The sequence below is a fragment of the Sarcophilus harrisii genome, chromosome 3 (genome assembly GCF_902635505.1).
Source record: "Sarcophilus harrisii chromosome 3, mSarHar1.11, whole genome shotgun sequence".
Lineage (NCBI taxonomy): Eukaryota > Metazoa > Chordata > Mammalia > Dasyuromorphia > Dasyuridae > Sarcophilus > Sarcophilus harrisii.
Window position 1 is genome coordinate 145,164,008 of NC_045428.1, and position 12,539 is coordinate 145,176,546.

The 12,539-nt window shown below is 33.6% G+C and overlaps 1 protein-coding gene across 3 annotated transcripts; it reads right to left on the minus strand.

Moving 5' to 3' along the window:
- Positions 1-821: 821 nt before the first annotated feature.
- On the minus strand, positions 822-11,365 carry LOC105750238 (salivary acidic proline-rich phosphoprotein 1/2-like). Of its 3 annotated transcripts, none has more exons than XR_004233506.1 (4): positions 11,327-11,365; positions 2,913-2,945; positions 1,393-1,730; positions 822-956 (listed from the first exon to the last, which is right to left on the minus strand). XR_004233506.1 is itself a non-coding variant. In XM_012547374.2 (4 exons), exons 1-3 carry the CDS (start codon positions 5,469-5,471, stop codon positions 1,420-1,422), a joined length of 423 nt encoding a protein of 140 aa, XP_012402828.1. In that variant the 5' UTR covers positions 5,472-5,498; the 3' UTR covers positions 822-956; positions 1,393-1,419. The 3 variants fall into 3 exon arrangements, 2 of the variants coding, with proteins under 2 accessions (XP_012402828.1, XP_031819583.1); XM_012547374.2 differs by lacking the exon at positions 11,327-11,365 and adding an exon at positions 5,393-5,498; XM_031963723.1 differs by lacking the exons at positions 2,913-2,945; positions 11,327-11,365 and adding an exon at positions 5,393-5,500.
- Between the last annotated feature and the right edge of the window lie 1,174 nt (positions 11,366-12,539).

Consider the following 12,539-nt stretch of genomic DNA (forward strand, 5'->3'; position numbering starts at 1 on the left):
TCTTAGCAATTTTTATAGCCAGTCCCCTTTCCTGGAACTGTCTCCCTCCTCATCCTCACTTCCTGGCTTCCTTCAAGTCTTAGCTAAACCCTCACCTTCTACCAAAAGCCTTTCCCAGTCTTTTTTTAACCTTAGTGTCTTCCTTTTGAGACTACCTTCAATTTGGCCCTATACTTGACTAGTTTGAGTGCTTGACTTTGAGTTTGAGTGCAAGACTATGTTGTAATAGAGTAGGAGTCTCCACCTTTAGAATGTAAGAGTCTTTAGAGCAGAGATTGCTTATTTTTGGTTTTACTTTGGTTTCTTTCCTTGTGTTCTGCATTTCTTTTTATCTAGCTGTTTACCATGGTGTCTGGCACATAGTGTCTGGCACTTACTCCTATTGGCTCATTAACTGATAGAGAGTGATTTGGAGAATCATAAGATTTGCTTTCAGATTTTTAGTTCCATTCAGAAAAGTAGGAAAAGAAAGAAAATCAGACTCCATTCCAAGGAAATTATTGAAGATCATACAGGAAGATGAGGAGTTTTTTTTTTTTTTTTTAACATCCTACTTTTTTGTATCCTTCAACTACTATGATCTTTACAGAAACTCAAAAATATTTAACATATGAATGGTCCCTATTCAACTTTAAGCAAGGGACAGTTTGGGGACTCAGGATTATGCTAATAAGTGCAGGTTAGGGCTGTGCATCCACAGAATAATCTGAATCAGCCAAGCATCAAGCAGCTGAGGACCATACTTCTGTTCTCATATCTGAAACCAAATATACTGAAAGGTGAGTGACACAAAACACCTTAAAGAGAAGTAGGAGTCGATGTTTGATTACTAGCATATTTATTGATATTGCAAAGAAAGAAATGGAGAAGATCAAGAAGCATGTACTGTCTCAATATCCAGTTCTACATAAGGACTTCAAAGATGCCTCCCTAATGCGCAGCTTCATTCTCCAGCACTGAAACAAGAAAGAAGAGATTTATAGATGAACTAATGAAGTGTGCTGATTGTGCCTGGCTAATGGCAATGACAAAGTCATACATTATTGAAATTTTAAAAAGAAAAACAAAATATGGAGAGAGATCCCAGGCAAGATTAGGAATGAGTAGCATAAAAGAGAGGGGGGAAAGAGTAAGTGAAGTTTCTCTCTCTCTCTCTCTCTCCCTCCCTCCACCCCCTTCTCTCACTCTCACTCCCTTTCACTTTCATTTTGTCTCTGTCTCTATCAGGGAGAATGGTGCAGAGAAAGATAAAACTGAACAAATAGTTAGAAGAAAAATGGAAAATAGATTTATAGAAAAGGAAAAAGAGCTACATGTAAATGTGTGTGTCAATTGACAGCCAGTATGTATTTAAACAGGGATAATGGTTTATTAAGAAGAAAAATGAAGCACCTTGGGATGAGCGAGTAGATGACTTCCTTACTGGCCACCTGAACCTTTTCTTTTCTTGTTCTTTACAAGATTATCTCTCTGCTCCTTTTTCGGTGGGCCAAATGGACGATCTCTTGGCTGTTTACCTTTTTGACCACCATCTTTCTGCCCTTTTAGTGGAAAACGTGGGCCTGGACCACCTGGTGAAGCATTTCCATGGGGACCTGAAGGTTTATGTCTTCCACCAATTCTTTGTTTCCCTGAAGACCTGCTTAAAGATTTTGTGCCTTGGTTATCGCTAGAGTCTTGTTCTTCTAGAAGAGTGTACTGTGGTACTGGTTCCAGATACTCTTCACTTTCTGAGAGGAGACAACACAGGAAAAGTCAAATGAAGGAAGAGGCCTGATATGCAGTGGATGCAAACAGAATGGTTTGTGTCATAGGATAATTGTGCAAAGGACAAAACTCTTCTCATATTCCCAGTAGTATTGAATAAGAGTGAACCAGGCTTACCTGGTGAATGTCTAATAAGGATTTAAGAGATTCATGCTTGTCCCAGGCTCAAGATAAGCCTGGGTGAAATTTATGTGATGGATGATCATATAAGTGGGAACTATCTTAGACTTATATAAAGACAGGAATTGAAGATCTTGGCAGCTTGTTATATCAAAAGCATGAGGGATCCTTCTATGTGTGTCTTGGTCATATGTTTTTTCTTACATGTGCATCCCTCTTTTGTGGATCCCCACATGTTCTCTTATATGAATACTTCCTACACAATTCTCATAAAGTTCCACTCTTATACTTAGTATATATGTAGGAAAATAAATTCAAGCTTCATGAGATTGTTATTTTACATCGCAATTTTTTTTTGCCTTTCTTATGAACTGTGTCTACCAGTCAATATTTATTAAGTAATTAAAATGTTTCAGTTCCTATGACTCATTGGTACAAAGTAAAGCAACTCAGTGGGCCTCTTATAATATTCGGTTTAAAAAAAATTCCATTCCATGAAATTCCTAGAACTTGGGCCAATTAAATGGTGCTCTAGGTATAGAGTAAGAGAGGTCTTATGGGATGTGGTAAGAAAGAATAAAATGAGAACAGAAGAGGAAGAAGAAAAAGAGAAGGAAAGATGGGATTTAAATGTTGGTAGCCTGCATCCTAAAGATTTGTTATAGTCATGAATTGAACTATTAATGACCTCTTACATTCTAGCTTTTTAATAGGATGAAAGCAAACAAAGAAAGGTTCCTAGAATTATTTGAGAACAGGAAAAATGGTTATTTTTCCCCCTGAAAGTGGGACAGAATTTCTTGTGAATTGTCTCATCTCTTCAAGTGGAACACATTCGAAACAGCTGGTGCTCTGAGTTACAGATTCATTAAAAGTGAGAAGATGCTAAAGCACAATTGTCTCCAATTTGTGATAGGGAAGCCCTTATAAGATCCTATTTTGTGATGCACACATGGACAATTTAGTGATAAAGTTAAAGTGAAGTCCAGGGGCATGTTAGAATATTTTCTATATAGCAGTCTTACCAGAATTCGGTGCAGAGCTGTCTTGTATGGGTTCTGTGGGGAAAAGCCCAAAATAACAATGAATGATAAACTTTCATGCATCTTCATTTTAGTCCCTAAGTTTTTGTTTTGTTTTTCCCCATCTTGGATCAAAAATCCTTAAACTTGAATAAGGCTTTCTTGGGTTTTTTATCTCCAGTTCCAAAGGGAAGAAAATAATCTCCTTTCCATACTGTTAGAACTTCAAGAGAACTAAATATTCTCATGTTAAAAAGATATTTTATCTATCAGAAGGTGTCTTTTTCACATAAGTTTAAGATCATAAAATTTACAATTGGAGGATATCTAAAAGATCGTCTAATAGAACTCTCATTTTCTAATGAAAAAACTGAAGGAATTCAGGGAAGATTGTCAAATTAACAAGCTTTATTAAGCACTTAACCATGTATCAGGTACTGTGAATTACCCAAGATCATACTCCAGAAATTAGAATTTTAATCAAGGTCCTTGACTGTAATTGTTCTTCTTTTGACCCAAGGTGTTGCCTTTTCCTAAAATTCTTGAATTAGAGTCAGTGGAATGAAATCCATGTGTCATAGTTCTCAAACTATTAGCCAGTTATGCCAGTGGGAAAACCACTAAATTTCCCTGACCAAGAGTTTCTTCATCTGTAAAATAATAATGATAATAATTTCACTGAGAGGCAGAATGGTATAATACATTGAAAACCAAACAGTCAAAAATTTCTGAATTTTGGGCAACTAGATGGTGCAATGGATAAAGCACTGGTCAATTGTCTTGCAAAACAAAGAAATAAAAAATTCCTGAGTTAAAATTCTGCTTCTGAAACCTATTGGTCATATGAACATAGACAAATTGCTTACCACTCCACGATTCCAAGATACTGTAGGACAAGGCTGATTAAACTTTTCTCACTTACCACCCCTTTTCACCTGAGAAATTTTACGTGACTCCAGCTATATAAAATAGGTATGCAAATCAAACATTTACAATAAATCATAATTTTGAGACACCTTTATTCAGTTTTGAGACCCTATAGAGGGTCACAAACCACACTTTAAGAAGCTAGGTTCTAAGTTGTTGAGCAGGTGCAGATAGATATGTATTGGGAGGAGGAATTTCATATTTGTTCCCACTGAATTGTGGTTCCTGAGATCCCATATATTAAATAATATTATATTTTGCCACTTGGGCTAACTCTGTATGACACCAACACTTTTGATAAAAAATAATAAATTTTCATCCCAACACCCCAATTTTATTCTAATAATGATATTTTATTCTAATAATGCTCCATAATATAATTTCATTCCAACATCTTAATTTTGGGGCAGGATGCCCAATATTAAAATGTTTGGAGATATTTAGATGAGTTTTGAGTATGAGAAAAAAATCATTGTTGTGTCATATCTAGGAAGAATATCAGTTCCATGAAGGCAGAAACTTCATCACTATCACTTTGTTTCACATTTGATTTTGAATTCCCAGTAAAAAAATGACTGCTGATTGATTGATTATTGTTATTATTAAGACACAGATTTCTCTTGACCGAAAATAAAGAGTATGATGTCTGAGAAGGAATTCACAATTCCTTGGAAATAGTTTAGTTTTTGCCTGAGTATTTCCATTGTAAAGAGATTGCACCTTGGAAAAATTAGAAAAACACATTGACAAGAAAAAAGGAGCTCATGTAGTAAAGGGAAGAACTAAACTGAATTGCTATACAATGTCAAAATCTGAATATAATAAGAAAAATTCAGTCATCTGTATGTTTCCAAATGTAGAGTGTATTTTTGTCCCAGGAATATAAACATTTCAATAAAGATAGAAATTTTTTGCATTTCTTATCAACATTTTATGCCCAATAATTCAATTCATTAAGAAGTTATTAAGTTCTTATTATGTGTCAGTCATCTTACTGGGGCTAGATGTACAAGAAATAAGAAATAATCTTTGATGTTAAGAATTTAAATTTTATTTGGGAAAATAGAAAATAAAATGCAAAATATGTAAAAAAGATTTTTTTAGGTGAAAGGAACATCTGAACAGGGAATAGGGCAGGAAATCAAGATAGATTTCATTTAGAAGATGACTTTAACAAAATCTAGAAATTCTAAGAGGTAGAGATGAGTAGCATATGTGTTGCAGAGGGAGAAACAGTTGGACAAAAGTTTGGAAAGATGTAATTATGTGCATGAGGAACAACAAGGAGCATAGGTGATTTGAAGGAAAAAAAGAAAGAGAGCTTAAAGAATAAATTGGATTTGACTTCAAACTCAGGCTGAAAAGAAATTTGAAGAGTCATCAGAATGTGGAAAAAAAGAATACCATATCCTATGTTTTAACTCTAAGAAGACAAAAGTACCTGAACTACTGAGGATAGTTAACTCCAAATGACCTCACTTGAATTGTACCTTTAACCATCACACTGCCAATAACCTCCTAACATGATCATAGATGCTCTTATATCCCCAACTTACCCTCCTCTTGGACATCAGCTGAGCTCAGGCCCAACAGGACCACTGAAAAAAGGAGTAGTAGCAACTTGGTAGCAGCCATGATGTCGATTTTACCTATGCTGAATGAACTTAGAATAACTGCTCTTATAAGGACTTCAAAGAACAATGTGTGCTTTGAAACTTCTCACTTAATCCCTTATCCAAAGACATTGTTTATGTCCAGATCATCCTCATTCCTGGTTGGACTGAGTTTGAGGGCTGGCAAAAACTTGTGTCCAAAAATTCAAAACCAAATATAAATTAGCTAGAGCTTTTGAAGTCACCTTGCCTGGAAATACCACATGCAATGTTGTATTTACAATAGTCAGTAGTCTTCCATCTTATAATTTCCCTATGATATAGAAACCCGGATTCCTTGAGGGTGTTTTGATATACTCTGTTGCACCATATTATTTAAATGCCATTGACTCAGATCCTTTCACTAGCTTTCTTCCAGTGTCCAGAATGAGCCAATGAGGTCAATATACAATGGAAGGATAAAACAACAGAAATAAAATCATTAGGTACAGTAAAGTTAGGTTCATTCAAGGTCCTTCATCAGACCCTCCCATTAGAAGCTAAATAAACATCAGCAACTATACACTTTGGTCACCTGAGAATACTACCCCTTATGAGACCAAGTTATCTTACTTCTTTCCATCACTCCTTCGCCAGTATCTTAAGAGTTATTTCCCAAAGCATAACTAAATTAACTTTTAACTAAATATTTGATGTCTAGAACCCATTCTTCCCCAAATCTAATGTGTCTTTCCTTCTTCTAAATATCTCTACTCACCAAATCCCTGTCATCATGAATTTCTACTCTAGGTGAAGAGGTTTTCCTTGTTATTTCCCTTTGATATCCCACCCCAATTTTACTCAATTCATTCCCTTCCCCTCCCAGATTCACAGGCTCATAGACTTAGAGTTGCAAGGGATTTTAGTGGCCATATAATTTGCTCCTCTGCTCCCCCATTTTCCAGATAAAGAACATGAAGCGAAGGAAGTGAAGAGACTTGTACACATTCAGAATAGGTAACAGAGACAGGATGTTAATCTTTATCTATCCTTTCTCTGCTGAGGGAGAAGTGATTCACCATTTATTATCCATGATTGAGATTGGTCATTATAGTTAATCATAACTGAGATTTTAAAATTTATATTACTATAGTCATTGTGCATATTGGTCTCCTAGTTCAGCTTATTTTACTCTATATCCATTTACAAGTTTTTTCCTCTGTTTCTCTAAATTTATCATATTCTTCATGTGCGATAATTTAATAAATAGTTCATTATTTTTACATGAATACAATTTGTTTAGTCATCCTCTAGTAAATGGGCATCTATTTTATTTCAAGTTTTGTTTACTAGAGTTAAAATAACATTAAAAATAACTTCATATATGGGAATGTTCCTTTTGACTTTGACCTCCTTGACCTATGTGCATATGTAATGAGACTGAGAAAAGGATATAAACAAGATATTAATTAGTCTCACTTAATTCCATATTGTTTTGAAAAATATGTGGCTCTATTCACAGCTTAACCAAAACTGTATAAATACCTATCTTCTCATTGTTGTTGTTGTTTAGTCCTTTCAGCAATGTCTGAATTTTCATGACCCCATTTGGGGTTTTCTTGGCAAAGTCTGTAAAAAGTATTTTTTGTGGTAGCTTTATAAGACCTAATCTTATATCTGTTATTAGATTAACTTCAAAATATTTTGTTTGTTTTGTAGATATATTGAAATGATTTTGCATTTCTATACTTTTCTCCTATTTTTGTTATTTTTCTGTAAAAATGGTTATTTTTATGTACTTATTTTATGTCTTTTTTTCTTTGCTAAAATTACAAAAGTTTTTAGTTTCTCTGCTGATTGTCTGGAATTGTGAAGTAAACCATCATGTGTGTATATGTGTGTACATATGTGTAAATATTATATATATGTATCTATACAAACATATTGTATGGCTATATAAAAAATTCAATATGTAAATTTCAAAGCTGTCCTCCTATTCATTCTCTTGCTAACTTCCTTTTTTCTACTATTGTGCAATTTAAAAATACATTTTATTGAACTCTTTTGCTTTTTACACGACCAAAATTGTTTTTCCTAGTATAAATCTTCCTATCCTGAGAACTCTTCCATATGATAAAAAAAAATTTCAAAAAGAATAAGTGAAAGAAGCAGGAGGAAATAAGCAACTTGACTAATATATTGAAGAAGTCTGAAAATAAACAGAATGTACTTCATTTGTGGACCTGCTACCGCTGCAAAGGAACAGGGTAGGGATATCTTTCATATTTCTTCTGTTGGTCATACTTGTTCTTTTGAAATTTTACAATATGGAGAAGGAGCCCAAGATGGTAGAGAAAAACCAGGTAATTGCCTGAGCTTTCTTCAGTTTTCCTCAGGAATAACATTAAGTCAAACCTCTAAATGAATTCTGTAATGAAAGAACCTACAAAAAGATAAAGTGAGACAATGTTCCATCCCAAGATAGAAGGACTTCAGTAAAAATCTGTCTCACTTGAGTAAAAAGGGAACGCAGCCCAGCACAGGCAGCATCCAGGCAAGCCAGTGGTAGGTTCTTAGCTTCTGCATAGATCAGCAGCCAAGGCCCACATTCTGACTCATTGAGCCAGTGACACAGCAGGACAGCTATGAGACCTCTAGTTCCGGTGCAACAGGCAAGATGCCAGCTCTAATATGCAGGGCACAACAGGCATGATTAAGCCCAATCATTCCATGCAGTAATCTACAACCCCTGCCCCCCAAATTCTAGAACAGAAAGTCAATGACAAGGTCCCTGGCCTCCAACATAAGAAATTTAGGACAACGTCCCCTCAGAAACAGAACTCGACTTTAAATGTCACAAAATAGGATAAAAAATTATTGGAAAAAAAGAGTCTGACTATAGAAAGCTACTATAGGAAAAGGGAAGATCAAAACAGAAACTCAGAAGACAACATTGTCAAAACACCTACATTTAAAGCATCAGAGGGGAATATGAATTGGTCTCAATTCCCAAAATTCATTTTGGAAAAGTTCAAAGAAATTTAAAAATCAAATAAGAGAGATGGAAAAAAATTGGGAAAACAAAGGAGAATTATGTGAGAGAACCATGGGAAAAAAGAGTCAATAGCTTAGGTAAGGAAATATATAAATTGACTAAAGAAAACAATTTCTTAAAAAATAAAATTGACCAAATTGGGGAGAAAGTATACTGAAGAAAAAAATCTTTTAAAAGTATAGTTGGCCAAATGGATAAGGAAGAACAAAAATTAACTGAAGAAAATAATTACTTAAAAAATTAGAATTGGACAAGTGGAAGGTAATGACTCTATGAGACATCAAGAATCAAACAAAATTAAAAGAATAAAAAAGAAAGGAAAATGTAAAATACCTCATTGGAAAAAACCATTTGACCTGGAAAAATAGATTCAGAAGAGGTAATTTAAGAATTATTTAACTACCTGAATATCATGATCAAAAAGCACCAAGACAGCATCTTTGAAGAAGATTCAAAGGGTAAAATAGTCTGATCACTTTCTGAAAAAGATGATAAAATTAAAACTCAAAGGAATATTGTGACCAAATCCCAGAACTATTAGGTTGAGGAAAAAATATTACAAGTAGTAAAAAAGAAACTAATCAAATATCAAGGAACTATAGTCGACATTACATAGGGTTTAGCAGTTTCTACATTAAAAGATCAAAGAGCTTGGAATATGACATTCTAGAAGGCAAGGGAGATTAGATGATAACCAAGAATCAACTTAACCTGGTAAAATTGAACATGATCTTTCAAGGGAAAAAAATGAATGACAATTTCATATTCAATGAAATAGAGGATTTTCAAACTTTCCTGATGAAAAGACCAAATCAAAATAGAAAATTTGATCTTCAAATCCAAGATTCAAGAAAAGCATAAACATAGTAATTGGGAAAGAAAAACAAGCATGTTGTTCAATAAGGTTAAAATGCCTACATGATACTTGCAACTCTTTAAGAACTGTATCCCTATTATGGCAATTAGAAGGAGTACATATAGACAGATCATCTGGGTGTAAATTAATTTTGATGTGATGATTCAAACAAAATTAAGAAGTGAAAAAAAGAATTGGACAGGAAGAAGAAGAAAAGTGGCGGCAAAATCGGTAAATTATATAGTATAAAAAATGAAAATGTATGCAATTCCAAATTAATTTTCAAAATGTTTGTACTGCTTCACAGTTTCACTAATAGTACTTTATCATCTCACAATCCCATAATATTAACTATTCATATGTTCTGTCATCTTTTTAAATTTGCTGAGTGTCATGTGAAACCTCAGGATGGTTATCATTTATTTTTCTATCATTAGTAAGTTGGAACAATTTTTTATATTGTTATTAGTTTGCATTATTTTGAGAACATTCATTTACTGGAATTTGTTCAACCATTCCTCAATTGATAGAGTCTTCCCTTGTTTCTAGATCATGGTCTAAACATAATTTCCATCATATTCTTTCCAATTATCCAAACAGTTTTTGTCAAATATTGAATCTTTAATAAAATTGCTATTTGTCACTGGATTGAATAAACACTTTGCCACCAAGTTTCTTCTTTTAGATGTACATACAATCTTTTAAAACTAATACTAAACAGTCTTGATGATTACTGCTTTGTAGTATTTGTTTGAGATTTGATCATTCTAGATCTCTTTTGTTCTCATTTTAAAAAATTGAGTATCTTAATTAACTACAAATAAATTATATTATGATAATCATAGTATAAGAAATCATTCTCTAATCTATAGCAAGGAAAACTGACTGAGTTATTCTTTAGGAGAATATTTAATAACAACAATATAAATTTACATATATTACATATAGAGCTAATATGGCACAGAGGATAGAGAAGTGAGCTTGGAACATTAAATACATGGATTCAACTCCTGACTTAGAAGCTTAACATTTCTGTCTCTAACCAATGAATCTCTCTCCATGTAAAAGTCGTTCCTTTAAAAAAAATACATGTAGGAAAGCAAAAAACAAAAAAATCAAGATGTTAGTTTTATCTGAGAATACATATCTAGTTGTATACCTCTAGTCTTACCCCAGTTCCGTTTGTGTTTTTGTTTTGTTTTTTAACCATGAAGGACGAAATAAATTGACAGTTGGTGGTGACATTAATGAAAATCTTGAGGTCTTTAAAAATTATTTCCCTTCATATTTCAGTAATTATTCTAAAAACAATTTAGTGATTAAACATAGAGAGAGTAACTAGTAGAATAGATTGCCACTTGGACAATTGTTGAATTATTAAATTGTGGTAGTAATGGCATTACTGGGTCAAAGACTATAGACAGTTTAATAACTTTTTGGACATAATTCCCATATTTTTCTCTAAAATTGTTGGATCCAAAATTGTTCATTATTCTACCAATACACATCATTCCTTGGAACATGGGAAATTGTCATCTGTAGAGAATTTTTACTTCACTAGAATAAAGAACCAAATGTCTCACAATGGATTAAACACTGGTTTTGTAGTAAAGATCCCTAAGTTTAGAGCTCTTCTCAAAGATCACCCTCCTAGCAGGGTACTCATTGACAAGCAAATAATTCAAGGTCTCAATTTTTCTCATTTGTAAAAAGATAATAACTCTTATACTAACTACCTGATGAAACAATTGGAAGAAAAGTACACTGTCAACATGAGAGTGCTATTATAAAAGTATGAATTATTGATAATCAGCAATACCATTATTACATTTTAACAACTATAGTGTTACTGAAGAAATGTAAGTTTCCCTACTTGAAAAGTTGTCAAGTTACCAGTCATTTACTAAGCACCTACTGCATATATCAAGCATCATGTTAAGTACTGGAAAGACCAAAAAGTCAAAATAACTTTACAGAAAGGTCTCACCCTTGATCTGGGGTAGTAGAAAGATCAAGTAGTCCTGAGAAAAGTTAAATGCCAAGATCAATCATTTGTTCTGCATGGCCTTCAATAAAACCCAATTTCCTCTTGAGGAAAATGGGTATAATTATTCCTTATCAGTCTCACATGGTTGTTGTTAAGGGCCAAATTAGATGCTCTGTAAGAACTGTGATAAATGTGGTATGACCTTTAACAATTCTCCCAGTCTCTCTGGGACTGTTTCCTCTTCTACTTAAAACAGTTTACAATAATAATATATCCTGTAATTCTCAGAGTTGGACAAGAAATCAAAGACCATTTATAGCAACCCAAACCAGAACAGAAATCCCCTTTAGGATATCACTAACAAGTAGTGATAGACTGCAAGTGAAAGGGGACTCATTTTATCCTGAGGTAGCCCATTCCACTTTTGTATCAATTTAATTATTAGGATTTTTTTTTTTTTTTGCTTTATATCAAGCTGTTATCTGCTTCTCAACATCCCTAGCCCATTACTCTTAAATTCTATCCACTGTGATAAGCAAAGCAATTCTTCCCCCTTTTTCATCAGACAGAAGTTCATAAATGTTTGAAGACAGTTTACAAATCACCTCAAGTCTTCTCATCTCCCAGCTAAGCATCCTAGGTTGTTTCAATGACCTCTCCTTTGTGATTTTTCTCTGGTCCCCTCATTGGGTTGATTGCATTCCTTTGGATGTATTTCAGTTTGTTAATGTCTTAGCTAAACTGTAAGACCCAGAACTGAAACAAAACACTCCAGAGGGATTTTAGTCAAGAAAAATCAAATCTAGTGGGATTATCATTTCCGATGTTATGAATAATATACTTCTCTTAATGAAATTAGAGATCACAATAGCTTTATTGTCAGCTATAGCATGATGTTGGCTCACGTTAATTTTATTGTCTATTAAAAGTCCCAGTTATTTTCCATACAAACTTTTCTTTGAGTATTCCTCCAGCATCTTGTTCTAATGAAATTGACTTTCTAATCCAAAAATAAGACTTTATACCTTTTTATCCCATGTAGTATATAGAATTACTCCTACCTGGAGAAGTTACCAAAGGAGAGGAATTCCCTTTGTCAAAGAGAGATTTAATAACAACTTAAAAATGTTTTAGATTTCTTTCCTAGTTAATAAGAACAGTCATATTTCCTTCCTCTGAAATCAGAAGACTTTGCCTGTAAAAATCAGGTGGC